The sequence below is a fragment of the Phasianus colchicus genome, chromosome 13 (assembly GCF_987193195.1).
Source record: "Phasianus colchicus chromosome 13, bPhaCol1.hap1.1, whole genome shotgun sequence".
Taxonomy (NCBI): Eukaryota; Metazoa; Chordata; class Aves; order Galliformes; family Phasianidae; genus Phasianus; species Phasianus colchicus.
In genome coordinates this window covers 7,784,075-7,804,091 of record NC_143448.1, presented here as the reverse complement: position 1 = coordinate 7,804,091, position 20,017 = coordinate 7,784,075, and the positions used below count along the sequence as shown (strand labels likewise).

General features: G+C 35.0%; 1 protein-coding gene across 5 annotated transcripts in view; it reads left to right on the top strand.

The window, feature by feature from the left end:
• The window catches only part of PHKB (phosphorylase kinase regulatory subunit beta), a 71,256-nt gene extending 52,185 nt beyond the window's left edge, over positions 1–19,071 (top strand). For 2 of the 5 annotated variants that reach the window (XM_031614920.2, XM_031614918.2), the window contains exons 22-32: positions 185–246; positions 335–497; positions 1,282–1,363; positions 3,796–3,853; positions 5,536–5,626; positions 6,927–7,129; positions 10,128–10,262; positions 11,082–11,211; positions 11,563–11,670; positions 12,965–13,105; positions 14,581–15,853. In XM_031614920.2, the coding sequence (XP_031470780.2) occupies positions 185–246; positions 335–497; positions 1,282–1,363; positions 3,796–3,853; positions 5,536–5,626; positions 6,927–7,129; positions 10,128–10,262; positions 11,082–11,211; positions 11,563–11,670; positions 12,965–13,105; positions 14,581–14,718 (1,311 nt within the window). In that variant the 3' untranslated portion in view covers positions 14,719–15,853. Of the gene's footprint in view, positions 1–184; positions 247–334; positions 498–1,281; positions 1,364–3,795; positions 3,854–4,655; positions 4,747–5,535; positions 5,627–6,926; positions 7,130–10,127; positions 10,263–11,081; positions 11,212–11,562; positions 11,671–12,964; positions 13,106–14,580; positions 15,854–16,287 lie in introns of those variants that run through there. The other 3 variants (XM_090149962.1, XM_031614922.2, XM_090149961.1) reach the window with 3 other exon arrangements.
• Positions 19,072–20,017: the final 946 nt, after the last annotated feature.

The following is a 20,017-nucleotide window of genomic DNA, read 5'->3' as shown; positions in this document are numbered from 1 at the left end:
TTGTGCGATTTTAAAGAAAAAAAAGAGAAATACTGTGGAAGTGTAAAGATATTTGGAACTGTAGATATACTATTTTCCAAATGGAAACCAGCAGCAACATATTGAGAATGTGGCAAAGCACTATATATATTAATGTACATTTCTGCATCTTTTTACATTTTAACTATTGTTTTTTTTATTTCAGACATTAGTATCTGGAGCAGTTGTGGAGCAACTTGACTTCCTAAGAATCACTGAATCAGAAGAGTAAGGCTATTTGTTAATACTAATGATGAAGTATTTGATAATTAAAATGTTTTCTGAAATGTGAAGAAATGAAATTCTTGTTTTCTAGGGCTCCTGTATTTAAGAGTTTAGAGGAGCTGGATCTTCCAAAACATTCAAAAGTCAAGAGACAATCTAGTACTCCAAATGCTTCTGAACTTGAGCAGCAACCAGACATAAATATTAATGACTGGAAAAACAAGTCAACGTATGAGATTCTGCAGAAACTTGATGTAAGAAACCTTGATAAAAATACAGTGCAACTTCACAGTCATGAAAGAGATATTATCTAGTGGTGCTATTTTTAAGTGACCCATATAGATCAACACGATTAGTTGGTATGGTTCAGTGCTAGTAATATGGATAGTAACATAAAATGTGTGATGTGCCTCTTCATACTCATCAGAACTTTCTGGCTTGTTGTGCTCTAACTGTTGGCTTTCATTTTTCCCAGCTATCCAAATCTTGTGGTATTAAATAGCCACCTAAAATGGGATCAATTAGTCAAGCACCTTATGAATCAATATTTTATTTCTAGACTAATGCTCAAAAGACTTCAGTTGATATTCACTATGATAAACCGGTCATTTCCTGATGTTATCAAGGGAAAGTTCCTGTCTAGTATTTTTCCCATATCTAGAAGGAAACTGCTGTTGACCATTTCTAGATCCAGCATTCAATAGGAATACACACAATATTCCTCATGGTTCCCTAAGACATTATAAGTATTTCAGCTGTAATGACAGGACTCATGAGTAGAAAATTGGGTAATGCTTCTGAAGCCAACTTATTTCATCTAAATTTGAACCAAGGAGAAGTCTCTGCAAGCAGCAGTGAAAATGATGCAGCATATTAAATATTTGTGGTTCTCTTAAAAATAAAATTTTAATAATGTATGTACACATCTTCAATAGCAACAAGGCCTTTTGGTTTCACTTAATTTTTTTTAATTGCTCTGATTTTGCTTTGCTGAAAATGTGAAGGCTACTTGTGCTTATGTGGTTGCTGTTTTTTAAGGACTGCAATTGTCTAGCAAGTCAAGCGCTGCTTTTGAGCATATTGCTTAAAAGAGAAGGACCGAATTTCATCACCAAGGAAGGTAAGAACTTCTTTCATGAGAATTCTGAATATTTGGGGAAGCAGCTGTATGTTCAGTTGTAATGAATGTGTATAAGGGCCATGAACAACATGCAGTTGTGCAGCCATCTTCCTTGCAACTAAAGCAATTTCAGCATTAAATGTGACGTGCAAATTCATAGTGTGGTGAGGAATGAACTGCTAAATATATGAACTCTTGTAGATTTCAGTTGCTCTGTTTCTAATTCTGAACAAATATATATATAGAAATAGAGGATTTGACCTTGGATATAAAACTGAAACTAAAGACAAATTTGCGTATTTGTTTTCATTTTAGTTTTATGTCATAAGGCGCTAATTCAGTATGTCTGAAAGATTTATTCTACTTAAATTTTATGTTATGGCTTTATATTAGCTCACAAGCTTTAAATTTGTGTAAATTAATTCAGAATAAGATACTTGGACCTGTGACTTTTGGCTGCAAAGTTTTTGTTTGTTTGTTTTCCCGCTCCCCCCTTCCCCCAGACTGTTTATTAGCTACTTTGGTGTATATGAGTGTTTCTCAGAAAACGAGGAACACTATGAGTAAATAATATTCTTTTGGTACTCCAGAAGCAGTATAACTTACCACTCCATGTTGTAGATCCCTGCTTCATAATTCATATCAGCACTACTCTATTAAGAATGTCATGGAAAACAATCTAAGATGGAGAAAAATTCATTGGACACTTCACAGTGCATTATTGAAATAGTGTCAGTTTAAAGTCATGGTCAGAACTGGAGCACATGCAGCCTCTAAAGAAGGCTTTTCATCATCATTGCGTCTATCTTTGGACTTGGGGAATCTCCATATTCTTCAGCCCTTAGTAGGTTCTGTCCTTTCTTCCTTGCTCTGAAAACAACTTGAGTAGACTTCCTACACTCTGTAAGCAACCAGCATAACCACATTTGACCACTGGCCTTGGACTTGGTTTAGGACCAATTTGGTTAGACATTTTGTACCATTCCAATATGAAGCTGTAGATGGTGATAAACTTTTTAATATGTACCTTGCATTAAACAGTCTGAGTCACTGGCTAAAAGTTCCTGTCCTTGTACAGTTGGAGAATACTATAACTGACATTAAATAATCACACAATTGATAACGAATAAATCTGAAAACAATAGCTGAAGGATTTTAGATATTCCTGCTGATAGACATGAGCTATGATTTTGAGAATCAAGTTCCAGTAGTATTGTTATAGACGAACATACTGTTCACCACTAAGTGTCTTGCATGAGAATCACTGGCGTTCCATCTGAGAACTTAGAATCTAGAAGCTAAATGAAGCATAAATAATGGTATGTTTGACACTTTTAACACTTGATTCCTACACAGCTGAGGAGATGTCAGCATACCAACTCAGTGCGCTGTGATCAACTGTAGGCTGGCAAAAGAATGGTATCTGTTGTTCTTATGAATGTAACATCCACCTATACCTCATGTCTTCTCCATATTCTGGGCTGTCTGCTTGGAGTTTAAAACGGTTCTCTTCTTATGTCTTACTTTATATTTTTTAGGTCACGTTTCTACAACATTAATGCATAGCGCTTATTTAAATGTTTTGTTTGTGGCATACAGAAAATCATCTTGGAGAGGGAGAGTAGTAATGCAGCAACTTAATGTTGTGTTTGTGTGTCAAATATCCTCCCTCTGTACTTTGCAAAGGTGATAGTTTGCTTCACTAGCTGAGTGTTGTAATGCACTTAGGTAACCAATGCTAGTTCACAGTGTAGCTTTGGTATTCGCTTTTGTGATCACCTTTCTGTAGTTATTCAGGATGGAACCATAAAACAGTGCAAAAACATCTTTCATAATCTCCCAGTGTTTGAAATTTGAATACCTCACGTCCAAGATGATGGATCAGGTGATGTCTTGTTTATGTACAAAGTTGAAAAGAACTCCTGTCTTGCATATCAGCCATGGCAACCTGTATTCAAACATAATATCACTTGAATGAACCACACTGTCGAGCACAAGACTTGCCTGTTGCTTTTATCTCAACTGAGAGGCAAAAGAGCATGGAGAGTGTCTATTCCATCCCATATCCAAAGTAAAATCTGCAGTTTGACAAGGAGGTACTTTATCATGGAGATGTACCTTGATCTGCTAAGATCAAGATCTCCTAAGGTATCTCCCAACAATAGGTGCTACCAAGTCTCTCTAGAGCAGGGGCAGAAAATCAAGTGGAAGTTGGCTTTTGCTTCTTGTAGAACAACTGAATAATAGAGGATTAAACTCAAGTTTTAGATGTTAATCACAATAGGTAAGTGCTTTACTAGAGCTAATACAGAATTAGCGGATCTCAGCAATATTACCTTATATTAAATGAAAAAATGCATCTTTTACATGTGTTTTTTGTTTTTGCTGTTATTTTGTTGTTTGTAATTTGAATAAATGTGTTTATAACACAGGTACTGTTGCTGAACACATTGAAAGAATCTATAGACGAGCTGGCAGCAAGAAGCTCTGGTTTGTATATAGATACCATATTCCTTCTGGTTTATGGTTTTTTTTTTTCCTAATATGCTTACTATGACTAAAGGTGGTTCTTTATGCACTTAGAGGAGAGTAAAAAAGGACAACTTTTCTGACAAAATTGTATTGCTTCACTGCGGCTGAAGATCTTGTCTATAATGCTTTAAAAAAAAAAAAAAGTTATATTTTCAAGTAGGGAATACTAAGCTGCTTTTCTTATGAGAACCAATACAGATATGCAGTTGTAGTTAAATTCAAATAATGAGAAAAAATAAGAATATTAATATTCTTATTTCTTACAGAGTGTGGCAAAATAATACCAATAGCGTTCTGTCACAAGGCTGGTGATCAAATATAACTCAGTTTATATTTGTACACATGCAGTTTGCATATTCCTCCTGAAACAATTTTCTTTGAGCTTGACTTTGTCATGATAACTTCAGAAGGTCTTAGCAAGTAGGCTGGTGGTTCACATGTTGTTTATTAATTACTTTGCCTGGAAGCTTATAGAAATTTTATTTCTTGTTATCAAAAACATGAGCTGAGCCTGTCCTGAATTCTGTTCTCCCTCTCTGTGACTACTCCTAACTGATGAGTCTTTAAATTTAAAAACTATTTTTTGTTTTAGTTTGTTCCTGCTGTTAAATGGGCCTTTGCCAGGAATAGATAAAAAGATAGAACCAAAATACCTCGGTCATATTTTTTTTAAGAATAAAAACCAGCAGTATTTCTAGAAACAAAATATGTAAACTGTTTTTTGTTTCTCTCCCATGATTGCCATTTGACATACATATAGGTTGGTGTTGCGCTACAGTGCTGCATTTGCACAGAAATTTTCTTCTTCTATAACCCCACATATTACTACTTTACTGGTACATGGGAAACAGGTAAAGTGCCCAGAGGTCTGAAACAGAACTCCGTGAGATTTTTTTTGGCTTATGTGCGTTTTGATATTGTCAGCTAATGCATTTCAGAAATGCTTTGCTCGTGATCTCTTGATAAGTGCATAGCAGTTCTTGCAGGAATCAACATCAACTGTTTGAATTTCATACTAACGCTGCGGAGTGTTATGACTCATTCATCAACAGAATGAATGAGTCTTAGCAACCTCAAAGCCTGCACTACAAAACTACTAAATTTGTATTTTATAAATAAATTATTATTAAAAATAGAAATATATTTTAACTGGATATATGAAAAAATGTCTCTATACAAGCCAGTTTTAAACCAAGCAGTTTACGCAAGTCTTCTTTCCATGTGAAATACCTGACTGTGGAAAACAAGACAAAGCCTTGATGTTATGTGTTCTTTCTCCTGCAAAATTATTGTTAAGTGGTCTTAAAAGTTACCAAGTTATCTTGCAAAATGAATGACGTGTCACATGTAGGCATCTGTTGTCTGTTCTGAAGATGATGCAGAGAAAAGAACAAGCTTTCTGTGGCGTTTGTAGGTAGTTTAATGAGTTCTAACTAATTCATTTTTGATCCGTTAACCTATATCTCAACTAAAAAATGACAATCCAGATAATATAAAAATCTGAATTCCATGTTGTAAATAATGTATGTATTCAGTTGATTTTGAGATCTCTGAATGCTGTGCCAGACGTCAAAACTATACATGAATTCATTAAACTAGCTTTTGATATGTAGTGGGATTGCTCTGTTTTCTGCCCTCAGGTCTGTTGTGCGCTTCGCAGCAAGTCTTTTAGGTAAACTAGTGGACAGCCTTGCACCATCTATTACTAATGTTTTAGTTCAGGGTAAACAGGTAAGTCTTGACTTTTCAGAAATGTATTAAGGAGTGATAACAGAAAATAGAGAAATGGCTGTTTTCATTTTGAAATTTGCTAATGCTTCTTTTAAAAGTAACCAATAGTTTTAAAATACGCTATCTGTAGAAAAAGAATTCAGTGAAGCTATATTTAATACTTGCATCTACTATGGGCTAATAAATTTCTTTTCATGTAATAATAGAGTGATCTTGAAAAGGCAGTTCGGTGTCTGGATAAGGCATGATTTGCTTAACTCCTTTGTTTTCTTATAAATGCTCTTCTATTTCACAAAAGGAGATGGAATCAATCACTAAAAATGATTTTTTAAAGTAAAGAGTGTTGAGGCCTACGGAATCACTTTCTTTGTCATTGGGCTTAAGTCAGTTAATTTGTCACAAGGAGTGATAGCTGAGAAACAGTCTTTCAGGATTTCAGGTTTCTGCTCCGAATAGATTTTAATCAGCAGTGTTTCTTCCCTTCTTGAGGAGCACTTTTTATCTGCTAGTACAGGAATTGTAATTAAGTTTATGAAGAGCAATCTCCAAATAACAGTAGTTGAATATTATTTATTTTTATCATAAAATATGCATATATTTACCTAAATGGAATGCTATGATAACTGATTTGTCCTTATTTTACTCCATGTTGATGGCCATTCCATGTTGTGTACTTTTAGTGCTCTGCAGCTATTGAGGAAGTTGGCATATGCATGGAATATGATTTACAGCTGTTTACTTTCAAGTTTTTAACAAACTTGTCTTAATCAAGTCCTTTTTAATGATTCTTATTGTATGAGGAAAAAATAGTGATACCATGTGTTTCACTGACAATTAATAGAAAGATTTTTTGGAGGGTGTGTGCAGTTAAACAATCCAGTACAGCAGCATAATAGTTTCTTATCATGAAGGCTGTAGCTCTTAGAATGCTCACAGAAATAAGAAAACAAAGTTCAGAATTAAGTTCCTAGCTTTATGTGACAGCTGTGGAGCTGGAATATCAGAAATGAATGAATATCTAAGCCTGCTGTACAGTCCTGATTATATGCCTGATTCTGAAGCAAGCAGCACACTTGCACTTTAGTTGTAATTTGGACAGACATTCTCCATATTTTTTTGATCTTTATTGAATTTTGTTATTTAATATTATCCAACTAACAGTATTAACAATTGTCAAGCATTGACATTGAATTATTTTTGTACTGTAAAAAGCAGAATTCATGAAGTTTAGTTTCTGAATTGCTTCTGTGGTGCTTTTATTCCTTTCCAATTCTTCTGAATTGTTTTCAATATACCGTAGGTGACATTTGGAGCTTTTGGTCATGAGGAAGAAGTTATTTCTAATCCCTTATCCCCAGCAGTCATTAAGAACATCATCTATGAAAAATGTCAGTTACAAGATGAAAGAGAAGCTGTAGTTCAGCAGGAACTTGTCATACATATCGGCTGGATCATCTCAAATTCACCAGAGCTTTTCAGTGGCATGCTGAAGATACGGATCGGGTCAGTACAGTATCTATTACACATACTAGTAACATGGCAAGTAAACATATGTGCTTCAACAGAGATTGTTGCTACACTGAAACAAAGATTTATATGAGATGATGCAGCAAAATTTGTATGTTTCAGCTTTACATTTCTAAGAAGCCTGCTTTGAATTAGTGTGCCAGAACTGGATTCACAAAAAACCGCTCTCTAATTTGCCAGTGAACAGTGTAAAGCGGAGGAGTGGCAGCCTTTGTAATACCTCATTTGAAGCTTTCCTATAAGCTAATACAGTAAACTGTGGTATTTTTAAATGCTCAATAATGATCAGGTTAGGGCTTCAAAACCATAAATACTGTAGTGGGGTTTCTGTTTGTCAAAGGGGCTCCAGGAATTGTACTTTCTCTGGGTCACCGAGTCCTGCTAGCATCCAAAAGCCAGAACATTCTTCCTGACTTACCTAATAGCCATGGAAGCAGTGAAGCCTTTCTTTCACAGTTTCTGGCTCATTCAAGCAGGTACCTACGTATGTTTCCAATAAGTGCTGAGCATGTAACATAGTGAGCTTGTAATACAGTTTTGACGAAATCAAGTCCAGTAACTATGAGAAACAAATCCCTTGGAAGCAGTGTTTCAAGGTACTTAAAATATTTGTTTTCAGAGTTGCAGGACTACAGTCTACCTAAAAAGAAAGCTTGTTCTTCTCTAGCGCTGACTGTAATAGGAACTTCAGGTAACAAAAGCTTTCCGTTGTTCAAATGCACGTACCAGTAAAGAATTTCCTAGAACATTCTGAGGCACCTAGATAGCGTACCTGATATCTGGCAGAAAGAAGACATTGTTCAAGTGCAGTTCTCTACACAAAAACACTTAATCTGCAATGATTGAGCCTCTAATGTGATGTTATCCTTACTATGGATAGGCAAAATACTTCTTGACTGCTTATCAAGGGTAAGCTATACAGAGCTTAGGAACTCCAAACCTGATTCAAGTGTGAAACATCATTTACAGCCTGGATTGTTCTATTTAATTCTTTGATAATGTGGTCTACAAATAGCTTAAGGTTGAATGTTATCGTATTCTGTGGTATCTGTATTTGCAGTGCTATCTACAGTAACTGTTTTGTTCACAGTTAGGAACAGACATGCATTTGAATAAGCACTTCTTTGAAGACAGCAGGTCCTAGTGACTGAGATTTACAGACTTATTGAAAATGTTTTAAGATTAGAATTTATCTATCCATATTTTTGATAGGGAAAACACAGCATTTCAGCACTGAAGCTGTATACTTGCAGTCTTATTTTCTAGCGTATAAGTTTCCTGATTCTAATTTAGTATTACTTTTGGGTCATTATGAAACTGAAAACTTCATGACTTTTTTACATTTAACTGGAAGTATATCTGTTCTTTTGCACTTACATACTTTTCTATAGCCTTTACAAATCCACGTTAATCTTCTTCCCTTTTCTCATCAGCTGCAGCTTATCCTTTTTACAGTTTTTTTTTTCTTCCAAGGTTAATTCTGGAGATTCAATTTTTTTTATTCCAGTGTTATCACCCATTTCAGTGAGCAAAATTAACCTTCTCACAGAAGGAGCATTCCAGTTTGATAATGATTTGATTTAGTGTCTTGTTATTGATTTGTTTTCAGTGTTTCATGTTGAAATATATCAAGTTCCTGACAGTCCTATTACTGTAAAACCTTCCAATCATCTGACTTCTGCCCACCCTTATTTGTGAAGAGTTCAGTAAGAGGCCCATTCTTCACATTGCTGTGTCGCATAGGCCACTGCAAACAGAAAAGAGTAGTGAACAACTTGCACAAAGATACAGTTGAATTGACAGTAAAAAATGAATCAATTCAAACCAGTTTTGCTTTTAATCTTAGTAACGAGATGCTTATTCGCACAGTAAAGTAAATAAACTGTATGTTCTGGATAATGTGTATGCCCAGGAAGCCTAATATTATGCTGTATCTTGTACCTCCAGTGAATAATCTTAGGAACTACAAATGTAAAGCAAGGTTGAATTAGTTGGCCTGACATCTCAGAAGCCTATGAAACTACTAAGAATCCTTCCGTCCAAAAGACCATGACCTGACTTAGAGAAACAATTATTTCCTTTCTAGGCAAAGTAATAAAATACCTGCCAAATGTGGCTATATTGGTGACAAGGTAAACCTTTTAGGAATACTTCACATTTTCTCTGATAGAGAGTAAACAGCTCTTTGACATATCCTAGACTTGATGAGGTGTTAGATGATGGACTACTTGAAGAAAAACTACTTATGTTTCTTTTCTCTTTTGATTGTAATAACTACTTGAACTGAAACAGTGTGGAGGGTAAGTGAATGAGGTCCACGTTCAGTTATCCTGCTTCATAGATTTACTTTGTCTTTTAAATTTTATTAGAATCTGCAGCATTATTTTTATTTGTAGAATTAAAATAATCTTTTTCCCTTTAATAATTTGCCAAGTCCTGCCTTCCTAGTCCTTAGGGCTGAAAAATCTTCACAATTTCCATGTTTTTATTTAATCAAATCTTTTTTTAAAAGGGAATAGCAAAAGAATGAAGTGTGATGGACAGGAAAGAGGAATTTTAAAAGCTAAAGCTATTAAGAAGCCCTGAAATCTTTTTAAATGTAAAATTATTGAGCTTTTTCTTAAAAACACCAGCAAAACACACATACTTTCAAGAATACACTTCTAAGTAGGCATTTCAACATCAAAAGTTAAGTAAATTTTTGTCTTAATGTATGTGGTGAAATCGTTTGAGAAGTATGCTTTACAACCCATTTGTAAAAATCTGTTCATTTTTGTTATCAGTTTATAATCATACTGCAAACAAATGAAAAATTCCACATAACAGTACAAACAGCAGTATGATGCTATTTCAATGTCCTTGTGAAATAATAATAGCAGGATCACATGGGATTTTGAGGTATTCTACCAGACTAAATTTTCCTCCTTCGAAACTTCACATTTAATTAAGGAATGCTTTCCTCCCTTCACTTCAGATGGATTATCCATGCCATGAAGTATGAACTGAAATTCCGTGCAGGGGATATGCCAGCCAAGGACTTGTACCAGATGTCCCCTAGTGAAGTGAAGCAGCTTTTGTTGGATATTCTTCAGCCACAGCAGCAAGGGAGGTAATGAGATTTGTGGATTTGTGGCACCTGTTCTCATTCATAATAAACTGTTCAAGTAATTTGCGTTTCTGAAATACCTGCCCATTTAAGAGGTACACTAAAGTGTGTGCCATCACTGAGCAATTTACTTAAAGAGAGGTAGCAAAGATGCACTTTTTCATTTTCTCAGCTGTAACCAAGTTCTACAATTGTTCCTTTTACATCACAGCTTCCTTGTTCATTTCTATCCTTTTGGAAGCCTTACCTAATAGTAATTATGTATACACTTTGGTAGTACTGTGAAGCATTATATTCCTTGATGCCCTCATTAAGGGACAGGAGCCAAAATTACTCAGTACCATCTACTTAAGTAACTTGTAAGAACAGCATGTATGCTGTTCAGTGCCCTTTCTTCTAGCTTCTTGTATTATGATTTTTTTCTACAATACTTGAGAGGTTCTGCTTCCTGTAACTTGTGATCTTTTCTCTAAGCTGTAACTTGTTGCCAATCCAAGTGCATTAGTGTGCAAGAAAACAAGCTCTAATTACAGTACTTCCACTTAGCTGTATTAGTAAGGCTAAAGTCAGAAGTCCTCCCATAGATTTAAATTTCTAGTTAAGTTTAATTTAACTTTGGCACATAACAACACTGTTAACTTTTGCAGTTCTTCACCAAGTGGATTTTATTCCCTCTTCAGAGCATAACTTCGCAAGAAGCACAATGTGTGCTGCATATGCCTCATTAGAAGGCATTAGCTATCACTGCTTACCTTATGGTTTACACCACAGAACACATCCTCATTCTGAATGTAAAACTTTTTTTCCCTTCTTTGTCCACAGAGGCTGGCTTAACCGACGACAAATAGATGGTTCTCTCAATCGAACTCCTGCTGGATTCTATGACAGGGTGTGGCAAATCTTGGAGAGAACTCCAAATGGTTTAATAGTAGCAGGGAGATTTTTACCACAGGTAAAGCACGCAGAGGTGTTCAATTATTTCTGCTCTACCTTACAATTAAAGGAGAACTATTTTACTGCTAATATTTAATTGTATGTTGCCATACATAGTACACTTTACTGGGTAAAATAGAATTAGAAAAGAATGGAAGTCAGTTACTTGAAAACACATCTGTAGGATCATAAGACTAAAATACCCTTTCCAGAGCTGTGTTGCCACGGACTCTGAAATATGCTTCCTTTTTGATGGCTGTATATTATTTATTCAACAAACAAACAGCCTATATTGGGGGGTTGTGTGGAGGAGTGATTTAAATTTAATGCAGGTGATCTTCACTTAATACAAGTATTTGTTACTTTTCAGCAACCAACCTTATCGGATATGACGATGTACGAAATGAATTTTTCCCTCCTAGTTGAAGATATGCTGCAAAATATTGACCAACCAGAATACAGGCAAATCATTGTAGAGGTCTGTGGCTTAACAATAAAGGAAACTTTGTGCTGTGCGTGAGTTTGTTTAAAAAAAAAAAAAAAAAAGAAATAATTTTTAAAAAGCTCAAATATTTATAGAAATAGCATTTTAAATACAAACAGAATTTTTTATATTTCAGTGCTTTTTCTATGGATTGTTTTCTGATTAAACAAGTTGCTGCCAGCATGTTCAACATACACTGAGTCTGTGATGTTTTTCTTCTTCCTTAGCCAATAGGTAGATAAATATTAATGACAATGCCAATCCATGTAGGTCAGAGTGTGCAAAAGCTATTGAGATATCTAATTCCATTAAGTCCATAGTCCAGGCCTTTTCCCACCAAGTTTTCAGATCTAGGGAAAAACTTGCTCTAAAACATCAGTTTGCACTGTGATAGATTTTTCTTTCCCATACTGCTGAGGCTGCCTAATAAGTTGCCTTTGTTACAAACTTAACTAACTTTCAGTCTCCGTGTGTGCCAGCAAAAGTCTCCTATGTAAAGCAAAAGGCTTCCTTAAACTCCTTTTCTTATCAGTGCAGCTAATAATGGATACTTTTTGGACAGATCAAGTGCATGTGTACCTTTGGTAACTGACACCTGTGCTGTCAGCTGTGTTCATTGTCAGTTCCCAAGTCTACATCTAGGGTGCCTGTGAGTTCCTTTGCACAGTAAAATAATTTAAATCCATTTTAGTTCTGGTTAACAGCTGCTGGTCATGCTGCTTGCTGGAATAAGTCAACTTTTTGCTACAAACAAAACACAGTTACCAAACAAATGATGGTCAATCTAGATTCTACTGCCCACTTCTGCAAGTCACTTAACATGGTCATCTTCCTATCTTTGAGCTACAGGGAATGTAAATTCTATCAAACTTAATGCTTTTTACAGCTGTTGGCTGTACTTTTTTTGACTTTGCTTGTAATGCAATTATACCATGTGTGATTATACATCAAATGCTTTTCATTGTTTTTGCTGCTTGAGCCACCAATATTTGTGGTTGCTCCCTGAAATGAATAATCTGGAAAATAACTTCCCTGCCTCCTGAAGTTAGATGTTGATGTCAGTCATTTAGGTTTTGTCCTTAACTAGATGCCATCTGAAATAGTAATTTTTTATGAAAGCCTCCTTTTTCAATGATTCTTTCATCCATAGTCAGTAATCCTTATTTCTGGGCTATTACTTGTGCCACTATTAAGTTGTTTCCATCTTGAAACAAATATGTGTTTGTTTACAATGCTTATAGAACCTGAACTTTAACAAATTAAATTTAAGTCTTTTTCTGCCTTATAGTTGCTGATGGTTATATCTGTTATTTTGGAGAGAAATCCAGAGCTAGAGTTCCAGGACAAAGTAGACTTGGACAAAGTTGTACAAGAAGCATTTCATGACTTTCAGAAAGATCACAACAGGCCAAAGGAAGCTGAATACCAGGTAAGTAAAACACAATTTACTATTCTACCTCCAGTTAGCTGTAATTGTTAATTCTGCATGTGTTAATGCTGCATAAATTTGCCAAAAGCAGAGGTAAAACATATACTTTGAGTTGCAAATTCAAATCCATGTGGTAAGGGGACCACAGCGTTAGCCAGCTCTGAAGTGGGTAAAGCTGAAACAGGATATTCGTTACAATTGGAAAGAGTTACCTGCAGGACAAAACTAGAACAGAAAAGAGTTAAGAATAAATATGTAAAAAATAAAAACCCAATACTCAGCAAGCATGAACCTAGAATCTTATGGGCACAGATACGAAGAAAGACAGTGACCAAAGAAATATTGATGGTATTAAAGGAGAAACCTTAAAGGTTTTAAGCTTTAAGGACCTCTGAATATTCTCACTGCAAGTACTGATGCTTCAAAGCTCTGAAATTCTATAATAAGGACAGGTTGATTTGACTGCTTGAAGAATGAAATGACTAAAAGTAGTGGGACAAGCACCCTGCTCCTGGGGATGATTGTACTTGCTCAGTCTGGCACTGTTATGCGCAGTGTATTCAAAGGTGTGATCGACTGGGAAGTTCTATTGATTTATAACATAGATATGCAAAAGCAGTTCCTGTTGCTGAGTTAATCTCTTTAGAGATGAATTAGTTGAAGATCATATCCTATTTTCTCTAAAGTTTTAAGATTCTGATTTTGTCTGAATGATCTTCCATTAAACTGATTTGCAAACATTTTGAACATTTTTCCATTTTAACATGTAATAAATGTCACAGGTGTTTACTCCAGTAATTTCAAACATACCCTAAAACTGTGATAGGTCTAATATTTTCACCACACAATCTCAGCTATTTAATAAAGTAATTGGAAAGTAACACATTTCCTGAATTAGAAATGAACCTTTATTAAAACAGCCAATACATAATTTAAGAATAAGCAGCTGTTTTAACATCATTAACTGAGTCAAACAGGTGTTTAGTGAAGCAGATCTATTTGCTGATCTTATCTGATTGAGTTCATGTGCTACCCCTGACCCTGATTTGCTTCTTAGATTTTATTGATTTTTTGATAAATCTGAAGTCTGCATCTGTGTGTACACCAAAGGACCTGATCATAATGGTATTGTGGTAGCATAGTGTTACCACATAGTAATCATTTGTTTGCGTGCTTTAAGGGAGCAGTTCTGTCATCTATTACACTTAAAAAAATATATGAAAAAGGCACTATCTGTCCAGCACTGAAAAATTCAGTAAAGAAATATATGCAGTATGTTTTATAAATCCCTTCTCCACATGGTCAGATTAAGTAAATGTAAAAATTGTTTTCTGAAAATTGATTAGAAGTATGCTATATCTTTAGAGTTTATAACACATTTTGCATTTCTAGCATATTCATACTCCAGCTGTTCACCTGTGTTTCTCCTTTTCATAATCAGCATTTCACAGAAATGTCTTTTCCCTGTCCTGCAGGATGACATGACTGCATTCTACAACACTCATCCAGTTGGAAAAAAGGGAACATGCAGCTACTTGAGTAAGGCTGTGATCAGTTTATTGCTAGAAGGAGACGTGAAAACAAGCAATGATGATCCTTGTACTATTAGCTAAAGCTTCAAGCACGGTGTAGTAATTGTTGCTTTATTCACTGTTAAACATTTTCAGGCATGCATTAAAATACTGTTTTGAAAAGTAACCCTGGTTAGTAACACAAATACACACCATCCTTTGCTGAAAGAAGTGCCATTAGAGACACTAAGTGCCCCTTATTTTTCATTTCTCAACTATGCAGCATGGAAGCATACTGAAAGCACATGATATTTGACTAAGTTGAAAGGCATTGTACCTGTGATCTTAAATTGTGCATTTAACATAACTGGTGTCTTAGAGACATATAATGTAAGATTCTGCTTTTATACCTCTATTTATAATTACAAAGAAGTTTATTGTAAATTCTAAATGAAATTCACAAAATACTGTAATTAATGAAGGCATAACAAACTGCAACAGTATAAAACCGTGATTTACTGTTTTTTTCCTGATTCTGCACACAAAATGGAGGTAAATAAATTACAAATAATTTATATTTTTGGATAAAAATAATCTTTTCCATTCACAACTCACACTTTGCTGTTTGGATTTTAATTTTCAACCTGATAACTTGATACACAGGTTTCACTGCAACTGAATAACTTCTTTAATCTCCAGCAATAAACACAACTACTTTCCTAATTGTTTAATATCTGCATAAAGGGAAACACATGATAATAAGATAAAACATTGTTTTGTAGCCTTTTTTTTTTTTAAAGAAAGCAAGGAAACCTATTTAAAATGAACATCAGTGACAAAAACTCTAAATGAGCTATCAATGCATGAAGGACTTCAAAATAAATATTTCTGTCTCCAAAATGTGTGAAAATACTGTATGCTAAATGCTTTATTTTGATAAGTTAAAATATCAAATGCTTGTAAAAAAAAAATAAAAATAAAAATACTTTAGAGTTACACACACAGTCCTATTGACTTTAGTGGCAACCTTCTGCTGTGCTGCTGGAATACATTTATCAGTGGTTGGGGAAGTCAAGGAGAAGGCAGCAGAAGCAGTCATTAGTGATTGCTGGATATAGAGTGCTGTGTTAATAATTTTAATATTGTGTAACAGCAATTTAACAGATCTTAAAATTTTTAATTTCAGAACAGTACTGTTCTAGGAGTTAATTGGGTACAACAATCTTCCATCTGCTGAGCTTGTTTTTTTTTTTTGAGGTTTTTAGTATTACATGCAAAGCTCCAGCTGGCCCCAGATCAGTGATTACATAGGTAGTAAGCACGCATCTTAGAATATTTTTCAAAACATGCTGTTTTACCAAGTCCCCTTTTTCTAGCATTCTCTTTGAGAGATCATGAGACAATGTGGATAATTAGCCATTTTCCACCTATTTATTTCCTCAAAAGCATTTTTAATGCTATTTATGATGCACTGTTTGGCCTCCAAACACTAGTGCAAGACAAACATTAATAGATACCAAATGTAGAAACAGGAATAGTGTCTTTTGTGTGATTTTTACTCACTGTGATATCAGCCTTCAGCCCCCATTGCACATATTCTTCAGAGCTGAAACACTCTTTTATAGCTCTTTTAACAAGTGTAACACTATTATACTTTGGTGTTACTTTCAGGATGAATTCTGTTCCAGCATGCTCTAAAGCCTAAAGGAAAAAAAAAAAATACAGCGCAGAAAAGATATTTGGAGCAGATCTAAAAAATCGTAAAGAAGACTGCTAAAGTAATCAACTGCACTTCCCATTCCAGTTTGAAGCTATGGCACAGCTTCTTCAGAAATTAGCAGTCACTCAGGTCAGAAGATTATATGCCTTCTATACAAGGTGTTATGAGCAGAGCACAGACAAGACTCAGCTGACAGCTGCAGAGCTTAGGCAAAAAAGGTACTTAATTTTTTCATGGCTTGTGTAAACAAATATTGGAACTGTATGTTATAGCATAGAATGACAAAGCTTGTTGCAAATTTTCCTTTGAACGTTCAAATACATCCTTGTGAGACTTAATCTCAGAAGTTAAGTTTCTCAGAAAACTGTACTTATAAAAAAAATGATAGTAAGAGTTATCAGAATGTGAAAACATATAGTATTTGTTTGAAATTGATTTCTGAAACTTGCTTCTTATTTGGACTTAGCATTTTGACTTTCCTGTCTTTTTATGGCAGGAATCAAGACTAAAGGAGAAAGCTTGCTAACTCTTGTAAATCTCAGCTTTCTTTACAGTGCAGGTTTTCAGATCCTGTCCGCCAGCTTCCATATCAATTGCATGACTTCACATGAGCTTTGGGTCAAGCCTCAGGTGACAAAATGAATTTACTTTTCATGAATTCATTTTTTTCCTTATCATTATCTCACCCCCAGTACTGGAGTATTCCTTACCTTGGAAATCAGATTAATAATGTACTTGTAAGAACTCATTTTGTATCTTGGAGCCTTTAGGTGACACATCCCATTGCAGGATTAAGTATTATCTGATTACATTTTCAAGTCTTCTACTGTAGTTGACCTTCTAATTTGCTTTAAACGCTTTTATTTCAGAACTCATGAAAAAATACCTTGCATATCACTGAATATAAATAACAGACATTAAGAGCCATTTCCAAAGTAAGTGCTATGTGGCAAACTGACAAACTCAAATACGTAGTGCACCATCACTACTCTACCTGCAGTGCAATTTGCAAGTAGAAGTAGAGGAGCCTTGAAAAACAGAAGCAGTTGATTAAAATTTATGTAACCTGCCTAAAAATGGCAAAAGCATAGGTAGATATTTATAGCTGACATGCCAGGTATCCTTTTTAGTATATCATTATACATTATTATTTAGTTTGTATCTAGAAGGCCTACTATGCTGGAATCCTGTTTTGTACCCAGCTTCAATAACAAATCACGTCTTCAAAAATATTTTGTAGTTCCATTTGTGTGAGAATGCTACATTCTAATATTTCATCTAAGAGATGAGATGGAGGACATGTCAGCTCATTCTCATTGCTTAGAAATTAAATCAGCTATGCCTTCACTGACAACAGCATAATCACGAATTGTTTTATAGCAATGTTCAGAGACTGAAAGGAAGCCTGAAATTAACATGGAATTAACTGAAAAAGACAAAGAAAATCACCTGATCTGCATTCCTATGTGTTCTTAAACCAATGTTTAGATATTTTAAACATGCATGAGTAAAAGCTTGCAAATTTCATACATATCAGTTTTTTCTTGCAGACACTTAAGTCAGATCTCAAAGCATTTGGCACAGACAGAATAGGGACAGGCACAGATAAAGTATAAATGCCTGAGCCTCAGATTAGTGGCAACCATTAAATGACCTAAGCACTGCTCACCTGGGCTGGCAAAAGCATTCACCTGGTCTATCCTAAAAATTGTCTCTATATTAAACTGCATTTTTCCCCACCAAATCTTCACAATGTGACATTGCAGATAGAAGATCCCATGCAGTCAGCATTTATTTTCAAAGATCCTATTTTCACCTTAACTGGCTGCTGCCCCTCCTCACATTTTTGCATTGCAGTACAGTATCTCAGGATAGGCTGAAGAATGCCAGACATAACTACCCTGAACACTGTATCGTCCTTGTCTAGGGATCCCATGTTGATCTCATGGGCTGCATGTAGAGGAAGTCTTAAGCTGGCAAAAGATGACAGTGGCTAGCTTGTTTTAGCATTAACTTCTAGGCTGAGTTAACTCACACCCCCATCTTGCAAAGACATCACCAAATCCAGAATACTCATGCAGTTCACATAAAATATATAAAAAACAAAGAGGCTTTCATTTGTTTTTCTTAAGTACTGCATTTACTGTATAGAAAATTATTCTATATACTTAAGAGCTGTATAATTCTAGAATCAGTGCTTTGAATTCCAGTACAATCTTAGAAAGATAATTCCTGCTTTTATTTCATTGGCAAGATGCAGTGCATTTCATTTGCATCCCAGTCAGGGATCTGTTAAGGCCATACATCTGTTTTATTCGGAGCTTCTTACAAGAAGATTTAAAATCAATTTTAGACTTCAGAAAAACAGCCTTGTAGATAACAAAACCACTCCTCTGCCTCACTGACAACTGCAACATTCAAGACCTAGCAAACATATTCCAAATTTTCACTCAAGTCAACAGCTTTGGCCAAAGAATCAAATAAAAACAGTAATACAAACCTTAGAAAGCCTGGTCTCTTGAGCCTACATAGCTCAAGGATGGCACACGTTGTGGTTTGCACTGCAGACCTCCATTTCAGATCCTGTCTTTATGCAGTCCTTAACACGCACAGTAAATGTAAGATTAGTAACAGATTTAATTAAGACTACTCTTGAATAAAAATCTGTCTGTATTAAACTATTAGTGGGATTAAAGCTTTTACATAAAAGTTTTAGTATACTAACTGCCTTTTAATGTATAAGTCTAATATAAGATGATAATACTTTGAAATATTTTATAAATTTTCATTAAAAAACGTGACATGAAGTTGCAATCAAGACACAAACATTACTGCATTACTAAGCTAGTTTTATTAAAAATGCATACTGCCAGTAAGTGAGAATTATTTGTAGAGGATTTTCAAATGTATTCAGTTCAATTCTTGATGCTATTCTCTATAATACCAATGGTCAAGTTTCCATCAGCTTCTGTGTGAATAACAGGGAACAATTCCCTAGGCATTACTCATTTTCTTTTCTCGGGGTTGCAACTGACATCTGTGACCCTATGTAAGTCTCAACCTTGTGCTGTCCAGCTGTTAAAATGCTCATACAATTATCTGTTTGAGGCTGTTAGCTTAAATGTGTAGTTTGTTAAATAACACTCTACAAGGAGTTAAAAAAACAAAATTACATTAGCAGACTCGGGGTGTCTTTTAGAGAAAAGCTCAAATGCAGTTTGATCCAATCTGCAATGCTGCAGACTGGGAAATGGCCTGTGAAGTTTTGTACTGACAGACCTAGATAAAATTTTAGAAGAGAAAAATCTGAGCAACTGCAGCTGTCTGGCATTCCCCATTATCCAGTTTCCATGGATACAAGCATTAGAAATTTTGAAGTGAGTATTATTTTTAAAAATCACCCTCTCTCCCAGAAGTCTTGGTGACAGAAGATGCGTTAGAAATCTTGAAACTCTTGGGTTGAAAGCCCAGCTACATTTGCAACATTGCTAAAATGAAGGTTAAGAAAGAGAGTAAATATAGCAAACATTTTCCCATTTTGTTTTAGGTCAGGAAGACTAAGAGAAGGAGAAAAATGGTAATATATACAGGAAAAATGGTTTCAAGTTATATAGATTATCTTGCAACCACACAAAAAAAGAATAAAGCTAGCCTTCTTTCTGGGAAAAACAAACACACCAA